Raw genomic sequence first — 24250 nt, 5'->3', positions numbered from 1 at the left:
CAGCAGCCACACACTACAGCAGCCACACACTACAGCAGCCTCACACTACATCAGCCACACACTACATCAGCCACACACCATACCACACGCTACATCAGCCACACACTACATCAGCCACACGCTACATCAGCCACACACTACAGCAGCCACACACTACAGCAGCCACACACTACATCAGCCACACGCTACATCAGCCACACACTACATCAGCCACACACTACAGCAGCCACACACTACAGCAGCCACACACTACATCAGCCACACGCTACATCAGCCACACGCTACATCAGCCACACACTACAGCAGCCACACACTACAGCAGCCACACACTACAGCAGCCACACACTACATCAGCCACACACTACATCAACCACACACCATACCACACACTACATCAGCCACACACTACATCAGCCACACACCATACCACACACTACATCAGCCACACACTACATCAGCCACACACTACAGCAGCCACACACTAAAGCAGCCACACACTACAGCAGCCACACACTACATCAGCCACACACTACAGCAGCCACACACCATACCACACACTACATCAGCCACACACTACATCAGCCACACACCATACCACACACTACATCAGCCACACACTACATCAGCCACACGCTACATCAGCCACACACTACAGCAGCCACACACTACAGCAGCCACACACTACAGCAGCCACACACTACAGCAGTCTCACACTACATCAGCCACACACTACATCAGCCACACACCATACCACACGCTACATCAGCCACACACTACATCAGCCACACGCTACATCAGCCACACACTACAGCAGCCACACACTACAGCAGCCACACGCTACATCAGCCACACACTACATCAGCCACACACTACAGCAGCCACACACTACAGCAGCCACACACTACATCAGCCACACGCTACATCAGCCACACACTACAGCAGCCACACACTACAGCAGCCACACACTACAGCAGCCACACACTACATCAGCCACACACTACATCAACCACACACCATACCACACACTACATCAGCCACACACTACATCAGCCACACACCATACCACACACTACATCAGCCACACACTACATCAGCCACACACTACAGCAGCCACACACTAAAGCAGCCACACACTACAGCAGCCACACACTATACCACACACTACATCAGCCACACACTACAGCAGCCACACACCATACCACACACTACATCAGCCACACACTACATCAGCCACACACCATACCACACACTACATCAGCCACACACTACATCAGCCACACACTACATCAGCCTCACACTACATCAGCCACACACTACATCAGCCACACACCATACCACACACTACAGAAGCCACACACTACAGCAGCCACACACTACAGCAGCCACACACTACATCAGCCACACACTACATCAGCCACACACCATACCACACACTACATCAGCATCACACTACAGCAGCCACACACCATACCACACACTACATCAGCCACACACTACAGCAGCCACACACTACAGCAGCCTCACACTACATCAGCTGCACACTACAGAAGCCACATACCATACCACACTACAGCAGCCACACACTACAGCAGCCACACACCATACCACACACTACATCAGCCACACACTACAGCAGCCACACACTTCAGCAGCCACACACCATACCACACACTACAGCAGCCACACACTACATCAGCCACACACTACAGCAGCCACACACCATACCACACACTACATCAGCCACACACTACATCAGCCACACACTTCAGCAGCCACACACCATACCACACACTACAGCAGCCACACACCATACCACACACTACATCAGCCACCACACACTACATCAGCCACACACTACATCAGCCATACACTACAGCAGCCACACACCATACCACACACAACATCAGCCACACACAACATCAGCCACACACTACATCAGCCACACACTACAGCAGCCACACACCATACCACACACTACATCAGCCACACACTACATCAGCCATACACTACAGCAGCCACACACCATACCACACACAACATCAGCCACACACAACATCAGCCACACACTACATCAGTCACACACCATACCACACACTACAGCAGCCACACACTACATCAGCCATACACTACAGCAGCCACACACCATACCACACACTACATCAGCCACACACCATACCACACACTACATCAGCCACACACCATACCACACACTACATCAGCCACATAGCACCAACAGCAATAGACACTCCCTGCACCACTAAGTCTGGCTGCGTGCGCAGGTTGAACAGCCTGGTGGAGCAGGAAGTCAAGTGCAGGCTGTTTGAGGAGAAGGTAGAGAGAGAGAGACTTCGCAAGTTGGAGCGAGAGAGAGACAAGCAGGAGAGGGAGAGAGAAATTGAGAGACTCAAAAGTTTACATCAGAGGGAGATGAGTTTACTGAGAGCCCAGTTGGAGTTCAGGTACAGCTCTCTATGTGTTCGTTTGTGGGTTTGTATGTGTGTTTATCTGCTTGTATTTGATTTTCTGCTTCTATTTTCTGTATGTATGTGTCTGTTCAGAAACTTTTATCAGATTACTGATGTCCTGAAATATCATTCAAAAATGTCCCGCGAAGAATATTCAGTTTGAAAAAACATGTGATAGCTCTCTGCCAATACAGAGCCTCCAACATTTTTTCTTAAGCAATATTGGAGAAAAAAAAAAGCCTAAACAATTTGGCCTGACTGGCACATAGTAACATCACTGTCAGCAAGCTAGCCTTAACTAGGTCATGCTATTATTAAAATGTTTACCAAAAGAAAAATGGGGGCTTTAGAATAGGTGGTCCTGTTTTTAAATATTAGCCAATACAAGTTTTTTACAATCCCTCCATCAGCATGGATAAAAATCTGTTTGTTTTTTGTTAAGATTTTGCCTTCAAAACAGGTGTAAAAAAATTTATTTAATATTTTTAGAATCAGGGTGACTTAAAAAAAACAACTTAATCCTGAAAATAATTGAGAAATTTAATATTTTTATAATGAGGGAAAGAGTTGAGTGTCCAGAGAATTTAATTTTGAGACTTTTCCTGTTTGTGTGGCACAGTTTGTTGGCTTGGTGGATGTCAGTAGAAAGATTTTTACTTTCTCGTATATACGAAGTATATAGAAAGTCATGTAATCGAACAAAAAAAAAATCGAGATTTTTGCAAATCTCGACGTTTTACACCTCACTGATACGGAAAAACATAATTTTGCAATCTTGTCTGTATGTCTGTGTGTCTGCCTGTGTGTGTGTGTAAACATGATAACTTGAGTACCGTTACAGCTAGGTTGATGAAATTTCATATATAAGTATTATATCAAAATCGTAGATCCGTATAAACTTTTGAGCGATTTCCGATAACTGGAAGTGGTACTTTTTCTACTTTGAATTTTTCAAAAACCTATAACTTGAGTACTATTTCAGATAGATAAATGAAATTTCACATGTAAGAGTAAACAAGTTAATTAAAAAGTCTAGTGACATTTAAGCGCAATTTCCTTATGTTATCTAAAAATAGCTCTGTCGTAGCGTAAATCAAGAGCAGGATTAGTAAAACCATTGGTTAGTTATTAAAACGTTTTTTATTAATTTTTTTTCAGTATTTTACATGTTTTATTTACAATAGAGTAACATGACTAAAAACCATTGCGCGCCTAGCTACCGAACGTGATGTAGCAGCCATTGAACGTGATGGCGCAGTTATTGAACGTGATGACGCGTGTGGTGTGGTTGGATAAAATGCCTACTAATTCGGTCCAAATTTTAATTAATTAAAAAAAAAATTGTGACCGAACGAAAGGATATTTTTGAGAACTTTCTTCGGCAATATTGTTCTAAATTATGGCAGGAATCGATTGGTACATGTTTCAAGTCGCTAAGTGGTCTGGTTGCCGAGATATGGGCCAAAAACTGCATTTTTTTCGAGGTTTTTTGGCTTTTCCGGGAAATCCATGAAAGAAACCCGGAATTTTTTTGGCCTATGTTCATCCTGGTAACTTGCTTAACATATTTGCTTTTGGAACTAGTCCTCGATATTGCTTCGTTGAGGAGGAGATACGACTTAAAGCTGCGGACACACATCCATCCATCCATCCATTCATCCATTCCCAGAAAAGACAAGTTAATAAACGCAATTCTCCAGAATGGAAATTGCGCTAAAGATCTAATTGTCTACCTTCTCTCAAATTTTGACCGGAAGTACTAATTTACGCTATTTCCGAATTCTGAAAAAACGCATGTAAATTTATAAAGTACTAATAATATTGCGCACTATTATAATTAACATCTTTATTTGGCGTTCGCTTGGTGTGCAATTCTTTTTTTCTATGAGATTCTATTCTATTTTAAAAAGTTTAAGTATTTAAAATGGATTAAAAATCATAACTAGATCTATATCCCGAGTTCCCATCCCCTGTTGTTTTATATAAGAATATTCGAGAAAGTTTAGGGGAGATCACTGCCGGTTTATTTATCAAGTTATCTTGATTTGCCAATTTTATTTTAATATTTTTAAGCATCAAATTTATAAATATTAAGTTTAATTTAAGTTAAAGTATATTTATGAATAAACCGGGAGTGATCTCCTGGGAATGATCTCGAATATTCTTATGTAAAACAACAGGGGATGGCTACTCGGGATATAGACATGATTTTTAATCCATTCTAAATACACACACACATACACACACACACACACAGACGCACGGACAAGATTGCAAAACTATGTTTTTCCGACTCAAGGAGAGGTGTATAACGTCAAGATTTGCAAAAATCTAATTTTTTTGCACGATTACAAGACTTTCTCTATGCTTTGTATATACGAGAAAGTTAAAATGCAACTGTATTTTCCTTGCCAACAAATCTTGTAAATCAGTGAATGAACAAAGCTCTCAGGAAGAAAATGGTAGCCTTCATTTTAGTACAGAAAAAATAAAAATAAATAATTCAGTTGATTGATCCAAACATGTTTTGATGAGTGATGAAATGAAAACATGTTTTGATGAGTGATGAAATGAAAACATGTTTTGATGAGTGATGAAATGAAAACCTGTTTTGATGAGTGATGAAATGAAAACCTGTTTTGATGAGTGATGAAATGAAAACATGTTTTGATGAGTGACGAAATGAAAACATGTTTTGATGAGTGACGAAATGAAAACATGTTTTGATGAGTGATGAAATGAAAACATGGACTAGACTAATGAGTTTGTATTTCTGCTTTTGTCTGTATGTCTGTCTGTTTCAATCCATCATGGACATATTCCGTATTTTCAGTGCTACAAAATCAGCTGAGCTGCGTGTAACTAGGAGTCAGGTAGGTCTCAATCTTAAAGGTTTAAGGTCTCAATCTTGAAGGTTTAAGGTCACAATCTTGAAGGTTTAAGGTCACAGTCTTGTAGGTTTAAGGTCTTTATATAATATAAGATATATATCTAAGTCTATATCGTATCAGTCTAAAACTAAAGGTCTTAGGTCTAAATCTTGTAGGTCTAAATGTCAATTTCAACTGATGTGTAGTTCTCTAACACACTGAATGATGTGTAGGTCTCTAACACACTGAATGATGTGTAGTTCTTTAACACACTGAATGATGTGTAGGTCTCTAACACACTGAATGATGTGTAGGTCTCTAACACACTGAATGATGTGTAGGTCTCTAACAAACTGAATCATTTCTTCTTTTAGTCTTGTGAAACTGTGGCAACACATGACAGAAAAACTTTGGTAAGTTGTGTCAGGGCACTAGTAGCACCAGGGGCAGTAGTACCATGGGCAGTAGCAGCATGGGCATTAGTAGCATCAGGGGCAGTAGTAGCACCAGGAGCAGTAGTACTAGTGGCAGTAGTAGCACCAGGGGCAGTAGCAGCACCATGGGCATTAGTAGCAACAGGGGCAGTAGTAGCACCAGGGGCAGTATTATCAGGGGCAGCAGTAGCACCAGGGGCAGTAGCACTAGTGGCAGTAGTAGCACCAGGGGCAGCAGTTTTGTCTGACTGCCAGACATGCCTACCGTCCCGCCAAAATCGGAACCGTCCCGCTTTTTCACCTAAACAAGTTAATAAAAAGTCTAGTGACAGTTTAAGCGCAATTTCCTTATGTTATCCATAACAATTTTAAATCGAGATAAATCATATATTCAGCAACGGTGCCCAAATATTAAAACGTTAATATCAGCATTTGACTATGATTAAAACTCGCCCTCTTGTTTGTAAACATTAGCACGTGGAAAAAAACGAGCGACGCGTAGCTCGCCTCTCTCTCTCTTGCCGCGCGCAGTGACGCGAACGATCCCACGTCGCGACAGGCTAGCCTCCCGTATCAGTCGAAATTTAAAAAAAAAATCCTTTCGAACCTCCGCTCATTCGCTATGGTAAAATCCTTTCGAACCTCAGCTTTGCGCTAAAAACCTACACGATGCTCAGTTTAAATGTTCTTAATTAATTTTTTAGAAGGAAGGATATTTTTGAAAACTTTCTTCGGCAATATTGGTCTAAATTATGGCAGGAATCGATTGGTAAATGTTTCAAATCGCTAAGTGGTCAGGTTGCCGAGATATGGAGCAAAAACTGCATTTGTTCGAGGTTTTTTGGCTTTTCCGGAAAATCTAGGAAGGAATTCCGGGAATTTTTTTGGCACACAATCATCCTTGGAACTTGCTTAACATATTTGCTTTTGGAACTAGTCCTCGATATTGCTTCGTTGAGGAGGAGATACGACTTAAAGCTGCGGACATCCATCCATCCATCCATCCATTCCCAGAAATGACGAGTTAATAATCGCAATTCTCCAGAATGGAAATTGCGTTAAAAAGTAATTTGTTCCGTCATTCCGAAATTGACTCAGTTGGTTCCGATTTAAAAAAAAAAAGAATAAAGAAAGGTAATCAAGTAAATTGAAAAATACGTCAGGAAATAGCGATTATCTCCCTTTGGCACACGTTTCTGTTTCCTTATTTACTTACAATTTTTACCAGTATAATCTAATTCTAGATCTAGTTAGTAGTAAATCTAATAGATTTAGAATTGTAACTAGATCTACTAGTAGATACTGAAATAGTGAATACTGATCTATCTTGTAAGTTTAACTTAACCAGTAACTACTATTATGAAGAACTTAGTAAGAAGTAACTAGGAGTTTTACTAGGTAGATCAAGGGTCTTTGCTCATAACTTATATTATATATTACATATGATGAAGCCTTTAGCAATTGTTATTCATATAGCCTAGAACATAGCAAGACATAAATATTCAAATCAATAATGTTATGTCAAATCTATGATTCTTATTCGGGGGGGGGGGGGGTGGTTACTGGTTAATTTATTTTTTTAAAATGTAAGCTGACATTAAGCAGTATTTAAATGTATCCTAGAGACTAGTTATATAGGACTAGAAGCCTACTAATGTCATTAGAATAATTTTTAATTAATTGTTTTTATTTTTGACTTAGTAAAGTTGCGTCCGCGCGTATGTTCCTCTTTTTGGCTTCAAATTCCTCTTTTTAGGCATAACTGTTCCTACTTTTGGCTGACAGTGGTAGGCATGTCTGACTGCTGTCTTGTCTGACTGCTGTCTTGTCTGACTGCTGTCTTGTCTGACTGCTGTCTTGTCTGACTGCTGTCTTGTCTGACTGCTGTCTTGTCTGACTGTCTTGTCTGACTGCTGTCTTGTCTGACTGTCTTGTCTGACTGACTGCTGTCTTGCCTGACTGCTGTCTTGTCTGACTGCTGTCTTGTCTGACTGTCTTGTCTGACTGACTGCTGTCTTGCCTGACTGCTGTCTTGCCTGACTGCTGTCTTGCCTGACTGCTGTCTTGCCTGACTGCTGTCTTGTCTGACTGCTGTCTTGCCTGACTGCTGTCTTGCCTGTGCAGGTGAGACAGATGAGTTGTGCTGTAGACAAGCAGTCTATGTTGAGTATTGAGATCCCAACCTTTGTTCTACGTGGCAGTGGCCGTGACCTACATTATGAATATCTAGTCAAGGTAGGTACATACATATATGGATACATATATCAGACAAGTATCATACATATATGGATACATATATCAGACATGTAACATACATATATGGATACATATATCAGACATGTATCATACATATATGGATACATATATCAGACATGTAACATACATAGATGGATACATATATCAGACAAGCATCATACATATATTGATACATATATCTGACATGTATCATACATATATTGATACATATATCAGACATGTAACATACATATATGGATACATATATCAGACATGTATCATACATATATTGATACATATATCAGACATGTAACATACATATATGGATACATATATCTGACATGTAACATACATATATTGATACATATATCAGACAAGTATCATATCAATACATATATCAGACATGTATCATACATATATCGATACATATATCAGACAAGTATCATACATATATCGATACATATATCAGACATGTAACATACATATATGGATACATATATCAGACATGTATCATACATATATCAGACAAGTATCATATCAATACATATATCAGACATGTATCATACATATATTGATACATATATCAGACAAGTATCATATCAATACATATATCAGACATGTATCATACATATATGGATACATATATCAGACAAGTATCATACATATATTGATACATATATCTGACATGTATCATACATATATTGATACATACATCAGACATTTATCATACATATATCGATGCATATATTAGACATGTATGATACATATATCGATACAAATATCAGACACGTCTGATTGGATCATCTAACCCATAAGCAACGTTTGAATCCGCTAGGTGTCAGTAGGAAATGAAGCCTGGTATGTTTTTCGCCGCTACAGCAGATTCAGGGAGATGCATTCAGCTCTCAAGAAAAAATATCCTTCAGTAAGTACGCCACCACATCAAACATGGGTGGGGGGGGGGGGCACCCCATCAAATATGTGGGGGGGGGGCACCCATCAACCACAAGTACCACTTGTTTAATATCATAACCATATCACTTACTGATGTCACTCACACATGTCATTGTTTACTCAGGTCAACCAGTTAATTTTTCCACCCAGAAAATTTTTCCACAAAAATAAAAAAGTTGCTTTAGAGAGGCGGACGTTACTGGAGGTTAGTGCGTTTTTTCTTTTCAGCTGTAGGTGGTTAGAAGCGGTTTATGTGGTTAGAGGTGGTTTATAATGTTAGAGGCTGTTTATGTGGTTAGAGGTGGTTTATGTGGTTAGAGGCGGTTTATGTGGTTAGAGGTGGTTTATGTGGTTAGAGGTGGTTTATGTGGTTAGAGGTGGTTTATGTGGTTAGAGGTGGTTTATGTGGTTAGAGGTGGTTTATGTGGTTAGAGGCTGTTTATGTGGTTTATGTGGTTAGAGGTGGTTTATGTGGTTAGAGGTGGTTTATGTGGTCAGATGCAGTTTGGGTGGTTAGAGATGGTTTATGTTGTTACAGGCGGTTTATGTGGTTAGAGGCTGTTTATGTGGTTAGAGGTGGTTTATGTGGTCAGATGCAGTTTGGGTGGTTAGAGATGGTTTATGTTGTTACAGGCGGTTTATGTGGTTAGAGGCTGTTTATGTGGTTAGAGGTGGTTTATGTGGTTAGAGGTGGTTTATGTGGTTAGAGGTGGTTTATGTGGTTAGAGGCGGTTTATGTGGTTAGAGGCTGTTTATGTGGTTAGAGGTGGTTTATGTGGTTAGAGGTGGTTTATGTGGTTAGAGGTGGTTTATGTGGTTAGAGGTGGTTTATGTGGTTAGAGGCTGTTTATGTGGTTAGAGGTGGTTTATGTGGTTAGAGGTGGTTTATGTGGTTAGAGGCGGTTTATGTGGTTAGAGGCTGTTTATGTGGTTAGAGGTGGTTTATGTGGTTAGAGGTGGTTTATGTGGTTAGAGGCTGTTTATGTGGTTAGAGGTGGTTTATGTGGTTAGAGGCGGTTTATGTGGTTTGAGGTGGTTTATGTGGTTAGAGGCTGTTTATGTTGTTAGAGGCTGTTTATGTGGTTAGAGGCGGTTTATGTGGTTTGAGGTGGTTTATGTGGTTTGAGGTGGTTTATGTGGTTAGAGGCTGTTTATGTTGTTAGAGGCTGTTTGAATAGATTAAGGTTAATGAGGGTAGATGCTCTTATAAAAACTGCAGATTATTTATACTTCCAACTTGCTGTCTGTCTGTTTTGCCTTAGCACCTGTAGTATTTGACCAAATGTCTGTCTTGCTCTAGCACCTGTAGTATTTGACCAAATGTCTGCCTTGCTCTAGCACCTGTAGTATTTGACCAAATGTCTGCCTTGCTCTAGCACCTGTAGTATTTGACCAAATGTCTGTCTTGCTCTAGCACCTGTAGTATTTGACCAAATGTCTGTCTTGCTCTAGCACCTGTAGTATTTGACCAAATGTCTGTCTTGCTCTAGCACCTGTAGTATTTGACCAAATGTCTGCCTTGCTCTAGCACCTGTAGTATTTGACCAAATGTCTGTCTTGCTCTAGCACCTGTAGTATTTGACCAAATGTCTGCCTTGCTCTAGCACCTGTAGTATTTGACCAAATGTCTGCCTTGCTCTAGCACCTGTAGTATTTGACCAAATGTCTGTCTTGCTCTAGCACCTGTAGTATTTGACCAAATGTCTGTCTTGCTCTAGCACCTGTAGTATTTGACCAAATGTCTGCCTTGCTCTAGCACCTGTAGTATTTGACCAAATGTCTGTCTTGCTCTAGCACCTGTAGTATTTGACCAAATTTCTGTCTTGCCATAGCACCTGTAGTATTTGACCAAATGTCTGTCTTGCTCTAGCACCTGTAGTATTTGACCAAATTTCTGTCTTGCCATAGCACCTGTAGTATTTGACCAAATGTCTGCCTTGCTCTAGCACCTGTAGTATTTGACCAAATGTCTGTCTTGCTCTAGCACCTGTAGTATTTGACCAAATGTCTGTCTTGCCCTAGCACCTGTAGTATTTGACCAAATGTCTGTCTTGCTCTAGCACCTGTAGTATTTGACCAAATGTCTGTTTTGCTCTAGCACCTGTAGTATTTGACCAAATGTCTGCCTTGCTCTAGCACCTGTAGTATTTGACCAAATGTCTGCCTTGCTCTAGCACCTGTAGTATTTGACCAAATGTCTGTCTTGCTCTAGCACCTGTAGTATTTGACCAAATGTCTGTCTTGCTCTAGCACCTGTAGTATTTGACCAAATATCTGCCTTGCCTTAGCACCTGTAGTATTTGACCAAATGTCTGTCTTGCCATAGCACCTGTAGTATTTGACCAAATGTCTGTCTTGCTCTAGCACCTGTAGTATTTGACCAAATGTCTGTCTTGCTCTAGCACCTGTAGTATTTGACCAAATGTCTGTCTTGCTCTAGCACCTGTAGTATTTGACCAAATGTCTGCCTTGCTCTAGCACCTGTAGTATTTGACCAAATGTCTGTCTTGCTCTAGCACCTGTAGTATTTGACCAAATGTCTGTCTTGCTCTAGCACCTGTAGTATTTGACCGAGTGTCTGTCTTGCTCTAGCACCTGTAGTATTTGACCAAATGTCTGCCTTGCTCTAGCACCTGTAGTATTTGACCAAATGTCTGTCTTGCTCTAGCACCTGTAGTATTTGACCAAATGTCTGCCTTGCTCTAGCATCTGTAGTATTTGACCAAATGTCTGCCTTGCTCTAGCACCTGTAGTATTTGACCAAATGTCTGCCTTGCTCTAGCACCTGTAGTATTTGACCAAATGTCTGTCTTGCTCTAGCACCTGTAGTATTTGACCAAATGTCTGTCTTGCTCTAGCACCTGTAGTATTTGACCAAATGTCTGCCTTGCTCTAGCACCTGTAGTATTTGACCAAATGTCTGCCTTGCTCTAGCACCTGTAGTATTTGACCAAATGTCTGTCTTGCTCTAGCACCTGTAGTATTTGACCAAATGTCTGCCTTGCTCTAGCACCTGTAGTATTTGACCAAATGTCTGTCTTGCTCTAGCACCTGTAGTATTTGACCAAATGTCTGTCTTGCTCTAGCACCTGTAGTATTTGACCAAATGTCTGCCTTGCTCTAGCACCTGTAGTATTTGACCAAATGTCTGTCTTGCTCTAGCACCTGTAGTATTTGACCAAATGTCTGTCTTGCTCTAGCACCTGTAGTATTTGACCAAGTGTCTGTCTTGCTCTAGCACCTGTAGTATTTGACCAAATGTCTGTCTTGCTCTAGCACCTGTAGTATTTGACCAAATGTCTGTCTTGCTCTAGCACCTGTAGTATTTGACCAAATGTCTGTCTTGCTCTAGCACCTGTAGTATTTGACCAAATGTCTGCCTTGCTCTAGCACCTGTAGTATTTGACCAAATTTCTGTCTTGCTCTAGCACCTGTAGTATTTGACCAAATGTCTGTCTTGCTCTAGCACCTGTAGTATTTGACCAAATGTCTGCCTTGCTCTAGCACCTGTAGTATTTGACCAAATGTCTGCCTTGCTCTAGCACCTGTAGTATTTGACCAAATGTCTGTCTTGCTCTAGCACCTGTAGTATTTGACCAAATGTCTGCCTTGCTCTAGCACCTGTAGTATTTGACTAAATGTCTGTCTTGCTCTAGCACCTGTAGTATTTGACCAAATGTCTGTCTTGCTCTAGCACCTGTAGTATTTGACCAAATGTCTGCCTTGCTCTAACACCTGTAGTATTTGACCAAATGTCTGCCTTGCAGCAGTACGTTCGTCACGCTGTGGAGCTGTGTATGAGAATACCAGAGTGTCCACTCCACCCATCCCAAAACAAAGAACTGACCAAGCAAGTGCTGGTGGACTTTGAACCTTTTTTTAGGAGAGGACTTTTTGAAACAGCCAGGAACTTGACCACATGATTGGTGCTTTTTTGTATGTCATATGCTTCAGATGACATGTTAACTTGTGCTTCAGATGACATGTTGACTTGCAATCTAAATGATTGGGTTGTGATTTACAATATTCTTCTACAGCTGACATTTTTCTCAATTTGCATTAAAAATGTTTTTTGTTTTGGTAACTTTAAAAACCACACCACAGATGGCCCCTAACACACCACCACAGATGGCCCCTAACACACCACCACAGATGGCCCCTAACACACCACCACAGATGGCCCCTAACACACCACAGATGGCCCCTGACACACAATTCCACAGATGGCCTCTAACACACCACAGATGGCCCCTAACACACCACAGATGGCCCCTAACACACCACAGATGGCCCCTGACACACCACCACAGATGGCCCCTAACACACCACCACAGATGGCCCCTAACACACCACCACAGATGGCCCCTGACACACCACCACAGATGGCCCCTGACACACCACCACAGATGGCCCCTGACACACCACCACAGATGGCCCCTGACACACCACCACAGATGGCCCCTGACACACCACCACAGATGGCCCCTAACACACCACCACAGATGGCCCCTGACACACCACCACAGATGGCCCCTGACACACCACCACAGATGGCCCCTAACACACCACCACAGATGGCCCCTAACACACCACAGATGGCCCCTGACACACCACAGATGGCCCCTGACACACCACCACAGATGGCCCCTGACATACCACAGATGGCCCCTAACACACCACCACAGATGGCCCCTAACACACCACCACAGATAGCCCCTGACACACCACAGATGGCCCCTAACACACCACCACAGACACCAGAGTTTGACTGCTGTGGATCAAATGATTGCTTGGACATCTACTAGTGGATCAAATGATTGGTTGGACATCTACTAGAGGATCTAGGGAAAGGTTACAGATCAAATAGAGTGCAATAAAAATTGGAAACACTGCGCATTATTTGTCTTGAGTTGTAACCCGAGAAAGTTTGGTCACAAAATCATAAATGTGTAGCCTATATGAAGCGATCACTTTTGATGAGGTCAGCTGTGAAGGTTTATTTAGACCATTTCACATTTGATTGAATAACTTGGTGAACCAAAAAAACATTTTGGTCTCCAGACACTCAGAGGCGTAGCGACCCCTCCTGGGGCGAACTTTCAATTTGGCTCCCTCCCTTCCTCATATATGTATATATATACACACACATATATACATGTATGAGTGTAGGTAGTCCAAACTGAAATTAACTATTGATTGCAGACTTCTGGAGTGAGTATGTCATGAAAGAACTTTTAATTGTAAGCTCTATGCCACAAATTTTATAAAAATATCTCAATAAATAAAAAAGTTATGCGATTTTTAAAAAAGCAAAATTTGCTAAAAAAACTGATTTTCAAAAAGTGTCATTTTTGAGAACCCATATTTTCTAAACTAAATAACATAGAAGTGTAGAAATTGGTAAAGTTACTGCAAAGTTTGTAATATATATGCCCAATTTTCATTTTTTAAAAAATCATTTTTTTTTTCTTTGGACATAGAATAATTCTAAAACTATTGTGTTTGTAACATTAACAGGAAGAATGTGTTCATTATTTTAAAAAATCACATGAGTTGAAATATGATTTTAAAAAATGCCACATTTATTTAGTGCAGAAGAAAAATAATCAAAATTTAGTGGAGTAATGTAATTTAATAAAGACGTGATGCAGCAGTTGATGCTACATTCAAACCTATCGGGTTGATAACTGCTTTGGGGGAACAGTTTTTAAAACCACAACTCCACATCTTTGTATGTCTTGTTTCTCTCAACCTTGATCTTGTGGAGCATCAAGAGTAAGTGATATTTTTTTTTGGGAACTGTAGGTGGGGGGGGGGGGGGCTTGGCCTTCTTCCCTTCGCTTTCAAGGAAAGTTCTGGATAGGCCACCATAAATGTCTCCAGCTATGGAATAATTGATTTAGTGATTAATAAAATATAATTAAATTTACTACTAGCCTATTGTGTAGGCCTACTATTTGTTCTATAACTGGAAACATGAAAAAGCCTGAAAACACCTTTTTGTTAAAAGTAATTTATACTTGATAGTATATTTTTAATAGTAATTCTATTGAATGAAATATTCGTTGCTTGTGCCACAATGGTTGAGATATCCAATGATGAAGGTGCCAAACTGTGGTTCTCAACATCCTATAGGACAACTTAACTGTCCTTCATTGTTACTATATGTATATAAAATAAATAAATAATGAGAAATACTACTAGTACTACTTACACTTACAACTAATATAACATTTAAAACTAAGTCACAACATGTACTATCTTAATAAATTGCACCACCATCTAAAAATTGATCTGGTACATTTTATTAAGGAGACTGGCGCAGCATTTCACATTAATCAGCAGGGGAATCAGAATCAAGAGTGCACAACAGAAAATAAAAAAATTAATCACATTAGTCCTTAAAATTTAGTGTCTTTTGTTTTAAATAAATTGATAAAATGTATAGTTATAATAATTATAAATTTATTTTGTGTTTCATTAATATTTTATAAGTATTTAACCTTCGTTCCCTGTAAATAATTGAGTTCGTCCACATAGTAGCCAGGATTGTCTGGTGTGAAACAGTGTGGGGTCGATCGGTACTCGCAAAACAGTGAAATTTGTTGACGTAACTGATACTTTTCAAACAAATATAAAACACATTCAAACATGTGTTACAGAAATAAAAATACCAGATTACGACAGATAAAGACTTAAACTTTATTGACATAATTTTTATTCTTATAGGACAACTAGAAGTAATTAATTATTTTATTTTTTTGAAAGCCGCAAAAACTGACCCTAAAACGCACGTTTTCGCCAGTTTTGACTACCTAATGAGTGTGTGCGACAGTCCAAAAAAGATTTAATGATTTTGTGAGATTTTCGTTCCTAAAACTTAGCAAATTATCAGGAACATTTCTTTGACTAGTTGTTAGGACCAATCTTTGTCAAGTGCAGTGGTTCCTAAACTTTATCGATTGGCGACCCCCTTTTATAAAAAGTAAGTGACCCGCGACCCCCATAAAATTAAAGCCGAAATTAGTATGGAAATTAATAAGCACTAAAACAAGATTTTTCTATAAGACTTTCAATATTAACTACTCTTGATAACTGTTTTATTAAGATAAGTAAAATTGCATGCTATTTACTCAACATTCGCGGTTAAGTTTTTGTTAACGCCAACCTATGCCATTATCAATATTCACTTTATAATTTATTTCTTAAATATTTTTTTTAAATCGCAGAATAGTGTTAAATATCTATTCTCGAAAAGTCAATCAATTTTACGTTTAGGTATGAACTAGGCATGCTGCCCAGCTGTGCTTAGGCTTTCGAAAACATTGAGAATTCGAATGCTTAATTAATTCGCCCGAGGGTCGGTCTACGACCTCAGGAGTTATGAAGAGGTTCCTCCGTGGACATTTTTTTTCGATTTATAGCTCATATAAGGCGCCGGTCAGTCGAGGTCAGTTTTGACCCCATCATCGTAGACTTTTCGGCCAACCGGCCTCCGTGTTCTGTCGCCCCAAGGCAAGATCCTGCCAAATTTGAAGCGCCTACGGCGCCGGGAAGTGCCCTATCGGGCACCCGACAACTTTGCTTTATATATTATAGAAATTAGCAAATTGCATAGATAAACAAAGATTTCAATAAAGTAATTAAGGCCTGAAATACTTTAGTATAGAAATGTATTATTTGAATAGATGAATCTAGAATATCTAGATCTAGAATCCAAATAAATAAAATAAATTTTATGAGTTTAGGCCGGAAAAATTGTATTGTATACATTTCATAGTGTACGTAGATCTAAATCAAATTTGAATGAAATAGTTCACTTCTTTTTATTCTAAACACGGCAGATGACGTCATTAGTTAATGTATAAGCAATAGTGACGTCACAGTTTTATGCGTACTTTTTCACATCTATTAATGCTTTTCCGGTTGCATAAATAATACTGTTTCTCTACATTCGAATACGCCTTTAATTTTTATTTTTCTTCTTTAAATAAAATTGTGGTTATACATTAAAAACATCTAACATATTATTTTTAACAAAAGTCCGTATAAAGTTCTCCATATATCGCTGCCGTTTCAGACGTGATGTCCGGCGAAAATATTTTGCGGACAGACAGAGAGAGAGAGAGAGAGAGAGAGAGAGAGAGAGAAGTGCGCACATGGGGAATTATATATTAGGATGGTGAATACTACACCAAAATTGTGTGAGCAGTTTTTCATCTTACGCGGATTAATTCTGCAAATCAAAGAATTCATCTTGTAATTCGTCGGGAATGCTGGCAACATCAGCTTAGAGATAAAGCGCCGCGGTTCGTTTTCAAGAGATTCAAGATGCCCAGAAATCGCTTCTTTCAAAATTTTAATTATCTCACAATCAGATTCATCCACCACACTGCAGAGTTTCTCAAATGTACAATATTTCCAAGATTTATTTTCTTCGCCAATTTTTCAGCTTTGATAAAAATGCCCCGAGATTATCATGGAAAGTGATAATATTCGTTCATTAAACTTATGTGGATGTTCGAATATATCTGCTTGGTATGATACTCTCTCCACCCACTCTATGTCATTTTAAGTAGGCCCTATACCAAAAGGTCTTGTTTCCTTTGCACTTTCCAAGAACAATTTGATGTAAGATTTCAATTAAAAAACACGATTCACAACAATTCGTTTGACAGCCAGCGTACTGTAGTGTAGAAAAGCAAAACTGTGTGATCTATATTAATTTCTTTGCTCAGTTCTTTGAAGGCTCCAGATTAAATATAAAGTACGACTGTTACTAGCAATGGAGTCTTGATGGCGAGGGCATACTGGTAAATCATGCAGTGGTTAGGGAGCTAAATCTTTTCTGTTTTCTGAAAGCCCGATTTTGACATAAACATAGATGGCGCACCATACGTACAATCCCTCACAGCCGTTTTAACCCATTTTAACCATCCAGTTTTTAAAAAAAAACGTATTTATTTTCTCCATGCTATTTCACAAAATAGCAACTCTTCTTTGCTATCATCCGCATGAATATAGACACAGACCAGCAACTGCGAACACGAACTCACGTCTGTTGATTTATCAACTTGAAAAGCAAACAATGGTGAAAGCTTGATTTCAATAAAAATTTGTTATTTAACATCTACGGACATGTCTGCTATAAGCTGCTGAATAGTATTATTAGGCAGAGATATTTGTTGCATCTTTACTGCACTAGAATCTCCAAGAATTAACTTCACCATCTTCAACAAGCAGCGTTTGATGAGATTTTCTCCTATTGTGTTTTTTTTTTCGTTTTTTTTTTTTCGCTTGGCATTTTCTAACGCTACTTCATATGATGCTTGCACTAATGCTGTGTTTCCTTGGTGAAAACGTTCTGTTCTATCAAGTCTCTGACGTTTGCAACTAGCTTCATACCGACGAAAGAACTACATATCTTTTTTGGTGTGTTCCGAATGACTGGTATTAAATGACGTTTTAGTTTTGAAGATTTCATAAACTCGTGACTGAGAACAACTTTGCACAGTACGCATTGCTTCTTCTCTATTCCATTTCCAGTGATGTTAGTAAAGCCAAATTTCAGATATTCGTTTAAATATTTATGTTTTGTTTCTCATTAGTAAGGTTTAGTGTACCAATCGGCAACCTCCCAGAAAGCCCTTCGTGACCCCAAGTTTGAAAACCCGTGGTCTGGTGATTGACACTTTTCTTCTATCCTCTCTGTGATTTGATCTGATGACTCGTGTCGACAAATGGGAGTTGGGTCGCCTGTTTCTAGTCACCTACAGTCATCTCCACCTACAGCAGGCAGTGGCGTAGACTTGGGGGGGGGGTTATAACCCCTCCCATGGACCCCTATATATATATATATATATATATATATATATATATATATATATGATAGTATACAAATGAAAAAATGTTTGAACCCCTCCCATGACAAATTCCTGGCTACGCCACTGTGGAGGCAGAGCTCGCGCGGCTGGTAAATGTTTTCCTGACTGGCTGTGCCGTGTCTTGCTGTCACTGACAGCGTCACTAGTGTCAGCGATGATGTTTGTGACGTGTGTCCGTCCAGTCGAAGCCATCGCGTGTTGACCTGCGACTGATTGAGAAAATCCTGAGTGCCTAAGTCCATCTAACGTCAAGCAGCCTACGGTCCGCACTACAAAAGTACAAGCAGCTTGTTGAGATCTCAAGGATTGATCAAATCTGGCTCAATATTCAGTGCGTTGACATTCGGCTCATTAGTGACGGCTTCAGTTCAGGGGCGGAACTACAGTGCCGCCAGACCCCGCAATGCGGGGTGGCCCAGGCCGTTTAGGGGCCCCACGGCCGGCCATAATCAATTTTGTAATAGTTAAAAAAATAATTTTCTTGTAAAAAAAAAAACAGATCTACTACAGTAGTGATATTCTACAGTAGCTAACACACGCTGTTTCGTAAAGGAAAAAAAATATATAGGCTTCATGAGTTGTAGTGTGAAAGATAGGCAAATGTTCAAACCACTCACATCACTTATTTCCCTTTTTAAATAGCCAAATATGTGTGCTCTTAAGAAACTTTTAATAGATTTGCACTTAACAAATTAAAAAGCAATTACTTCTCTCAATTTAAAAAAAAATACATAATAAAGAATGACATAGTATAAGAAGGAAATGTATTAAAAACTAATAATGCAAATACAAAAATAAACATAAAAATAAAGATAAGGCGATATACAATTACACATACAAAGCATTCATGCTTGAATATTCTTTTGACCGACATGTAAATGATGAAGCACTATGTCAGACATTGAAACACAGAATTTCAAAACAGACTAATAGCACTCGCACAAATGTTGTGTTGTTGTAACATATATTAATTAAAAATAAATACTAAGAATTTTAATGTATTCAAATTTCGAACAAGCCTATATTAAATAATATAAGTTCATATTTTCTTATTTAATTTATATATATATATATATATATATATATATATATATATATATATATATATATATATATATATATATCTGTGTGTGTGTGTGTGTGTGTGTGTGTGTGTATGTATGTATTTATGGGGCCCAACTTTTTTTTTTGCGGGGTGGCCCTTTTTTTCTAGTTCCGCCACTGCCAAGAGTGCCCAGTATTATTGTCATCATCACTCCCCGTTCGGGCAGATAAAGAGCTGGGTGGAATCAGGGACATTCTACTGCTTAGAACCCGGATTCGATCTCATGACTCTCGGGTTAGCTGTCTAGCCCTCTACCTCTAGGCCAGGCCGTCCCGTAACCAGTTTTATAACCAGCAGTATTTCCCCGTCCAGGGTGGGGAATCGTGACTTACACGAAATATGTATATATATACGAGAGAAATGGCCCGTTGAGGAAGGATACAACGGGCGCTAGGTTGATAGTGCTGTCTATTTTCTCGGTACTTTAATTTATACAACATATAGTCATAGGCATATCCCTAAACCATGCACCTAATCTCATTCATGACAAAAGTCGCATTCAGAGTTTCTTTCAGGCAACTCTACTTGGGAGGATGGGGCTTCGCCCCCCTCCCCCCCCCCCCCCCCCCCCACACACACTCCAAAACATGTCTACCGTCACATTCAACGAAATATATTTATATACTTTTTCCAGTGTCCGCCACCTCCCAGAAAATTCTACCCCCGCCCCCGAAAATTTCAAGTACCCCCCACCCCTCTCCGGGGAGGAAAAAGTCTGAAAGAAACACTGGTCGCATTTGTAGATCATACAAACTAAAGGAAGAATCTGGGCGGGGCTTCGCCCCTACCGGAAGAGATGCTTGAAAAAAAAAACTGCACGCTAAACATTTTTTAGATTAAAAAAGTTCCCCCCCCCCCACCCCCTCCGGGAAGGAAAAAGTCTGAAAGAAACACTGGTGTCGCGCTTAGCCACTACCCGAAGAATTGCATTAAAGAAATTGCAAGAAAACCACTTTTTAGATTAGACACATTAATTAGGCGGTAATTTTATTATAGAGTATCGATGAAGAAATTTCTTTTGAGTTGGGAAGGGGGGGGGGGGGCTCAGACGTTCTTACGCGGGGGGTGGGGCTTCGCCCCTACCCGAAGAATTGTATGCAAGAAACTCTTCACGCAAACCATTTAGATTAGACAAATTTCCTTTTTATTCAATGTTTACTCGAGAATCAATGACGTCATATTACTGTGTGCACTCTCCGGCTTGAGATTATTTTCTACTCTATGCTAAATGTGACCGCGTCATACTTCGTTTTCGAATTACTGTGCATGTTTTTATTTTGCTTGTGTTTTCTCTAGAGCGTTCTTGTCAGATAGATACATAGATAGACAGACAGCGAAACTATTAGTATTAATAAGGGCCACCCCGCAAAAAAAAATGTTGGGCCCCATGCATATATATATATATATATATATATATATATATATATATATATATATATATATATATATATATATATATATATGGGGCCCAACATTTTTTTTTGCGGGGTGGCCCTTATTAATACTAATAGTTTCGCTATATATATATATATATATATATATATATATATATATATATATATATATATATATATATATATATATATATGGGGCCCAACATTTTTTTTTGCGGGGTGGCCCTTATTAATACTAATAGTTTCGCTATATATATATATATATATATATATATATATATATATATATATATATATATATATATATATATATATATATCAGTAGCGTACGCAGGGGGGGAGCAGGGGGAGCGGCTGCTCCCCCTCTGGCCATTTTCAGCAAAGTGGCGCCTTTTTGGAAACTTTTTAAACTCAAAGTTTTAAACAATGATATTTGTTAAAAAAATATTTTTGGTCGGGACATCTATGTAAATCACAAGATTTCTTTTCATGCAGCAATTAAGCATTATTGTACTAGTCTAGTAGTGTATACGTTTAAAACACGTATTAACAGCTGCATCAGTTTGCCATTCTAAAAATAACCATTACGATGCTTTGCAATGTTTAAAAAACCTCTACGGGTAGTATCACTTGGCAAGAGGGGTGTTAAGTTTAAGGCAACTGTATAATGTATTTGCTTACGAATAATTGAATTAGAAAATGTTATACATAAAATTTCATACATAATTACTTTATATATAGGCCTACAGTTTGAATCGTGTGATTAATTATTTTTTTTTAAAATTACAATACAGAAACAAATACAACTGATGTGGCACCTCTATTTAAATTTACTTATGAGCAAACTGCGTAGTGGTGGGGAAATTTTGACAAGGTCAACAAAGTCATCACAATGAAGTAGTAGTATTCTTACAGTTTGGGCGATGGTGATTACGATTACAAATTATATGTAACAGTTACAACTCCCCTCCTCCATGGCCCCTCTGTAAAAAAAATATTGTCATAATACCACTGCTAATTATTTAAATCTATTTCTGTAATATATATTTGTGTAAAATATATTTGCGTAATATATATGTATGTTTAGAACAGTCATCTAAAAACTGACACTATGTTCACTCTCAGTTGGTTATCTCTCTCCCCCCCCCCCCCCCCAGACACACCTCACCACCACAATTGTGTAGAGCTACATGTCACACCTAGGTAAACACTGGGTTGGATAATTGACCTAAAGTGACCGGACAGTGGTGAATGAAGTTTAACCCCGCCCCTTAACCCATCCCAAACTGATCTGTTAAGTACATGTAGAAAAACGCGTAATGATGTATCAAAGTACCATGGCGCCAAAAATTTAGTTTTTTAAACGTAAAACTCCGTGAATATTGTTTTTGCAATTACCAGTAAAAAGGTGTGTGATCATTACAGTGATCTAACCCATACCTATCACTATGTTAAAAAAATGATATTTAAAGAACACAAAGAAGCAGTAGATAATTAAAAATATATGATTTGAACTAAAGACCATTATTTAGTTAAATGTAAGCTACTGTTCCGATCTAACCCATACCTATCACTATGTTAAAAAAATGATCTTTAAAGAACACAAAGAAGCAGTAGATAATTAAAAATATATGATTTGAACTAAAGACCATTATTTAGTTAAATGTAGGCTACTGTTCCGATCTAACCCATACCTATCACTATGTTAAAAAATGATCTTTAAAGAACACAAAGAAGCAGTAGATAATTAAAAATATATGATTTGAACTAAAGACCATTATTTAGTTAAATGTAGGCTACTGTTCCGAGTGTTTTTATATTATATCAAAAAGCGTGGTTTTATACAAACTCTAATTTTAAAAAACTTTCATTATGCTGTAATACTTTAGCATTTATGATGACGATATATTAAATTCTGATTATAGACAAAAACACTTTGTAAACACGAATAGTGTTAAACAATTTTATTGTATTCTAAAGTAATTATTTATTTGTTTTGACATTTATAATTAAATGTGTAAATATATACATAGTTATATTAAGAGAGTGATTATTTCCCCTATTTCACTTGTCTTAAATAATTTCCCAGGAATTATTATGTAAGAAATTTTTTTTACAAGAATTACAAAACAGATAGTGTTACGTTTATTGTTTTTGGTTGTAGTGTGTATATATACTTTTTTTAGCGCAATTTCCATTCTGGAGAATTGCGTTTATTAACTCGTCTTTTCTGGGAATGAATGGATGAATGGATGGATGGATGTGTGTCCGCAGCTTTAAGTCGTATCTCCTCCTCAACAAAGCAATATCGAGGACTAGTTCCAAAAGCAATTATGTTACGAGGATGAACATAGGCCATAAAAATTCCGGGGTTCTTTCATGGATTTCCCGGAAAGGCCAAAAAACCTCGAAAAAATGTAGTTTTTGGCCCATAACTCGGCAACCAGACCACTTAGCGACTTGAAACATGTACCAATCGATTTCTGCCATAATTTAGAACAATATTGCCGAAGAAAGTTTTCAAAAATATCCTTTCGTTTGGTCACAAAAATTTTTTTGAATTAATTAAAATTTGGACCGAATTAGTAGGCATTTTATGCAACCACACCACACGCGTCATCACGTTCAATAGCTGCGCCATCACGTTCAATGGCTGCGACGTCACGTTCGGTAGCTGGGCGCGCAATGGTTTTTAGTCATGTTACTCTATTGTAAATAAAACATGTAAAATACTGAAAAAAAATTAATAAAAAACGTTTTAATAACTAACCAATGGTTTTACTAACCCTGCTCTTGATTTACGCTACGACAGAGCTATTTTTAGATAACATAAGGAAATTGCGCTAAAATTGTCACTAGACTTTTTTTAATTACTTGTTTTGTTTAGATTGATACAATTTTTGTTTTTT

The 24250-nt window shown here is 38.6% G+C and overlaps 1 protein-coding gene across 5 annotated transcripts in view; it reads left to right on the top strand.

Annotated features, from left to right (window-relative positions):
- Positions 1 to 13848, top strand: part of LOC131935710 (kinesin-like protein KIF16B) — a 69577-nt gene extending 55729 nt beyond the window's left edge. For all 5 annotated transcript variants that reach the window (XM_059292260.1, XM_059292259.1, XM_059292264.1 and 2 more), the window contains exons 31-37: positions 2280 to 2459; positions 5299 to 5338; positions 5710 to 5748; positions 7894 to 8004; positions 8840 to 8929; positions 9083 to 9163; positions 12726 to 13848. In XM_059292260.1, the coding sequence (XP_059148243.1) occupies positions 2280 to 2459; positions 5299 to 5338; positions 5710 to 5748; positions 7894 to 8004; positions 8840 to 8929; positions 9083 to 9163; positions 12726 to 12881 (697 nt within the window). In that variant the 3' untranslated portion in view covers positions 12882 to 13848. The remainder of the gene's footprint in view (positions 1 to 2279; positions 2460 to 5298; positions 5339 to 5709; positions 5749 to 7893; positions 8005 to 8839; positions 8930 to 9082; positions 9164 to 12725) is intronic.
- The last annotated feature ends 10402 nt before the right edge of the window (positions 13849 to 24250 follow it).

The sequence above is a fragment of the Physella acuta genome, unplaced genomic scaffold, assembly GCF_028476545.2.
Source record: "Physella acuta isolate Inbredline_101_S28 unplaced genomic scaffold, ASM2847654v3 ptg000155l, whole genome shotgun sequence".
In the NCBI taxonomy this organism is placed as follows: Eukaryota; Metazoa; Mollusca; class Gastropoda; family Physidae; genus Physella; species Physella acuta.
This window is presented reverse-complemented; position numbering and strand designations above follow the sequence as displayed.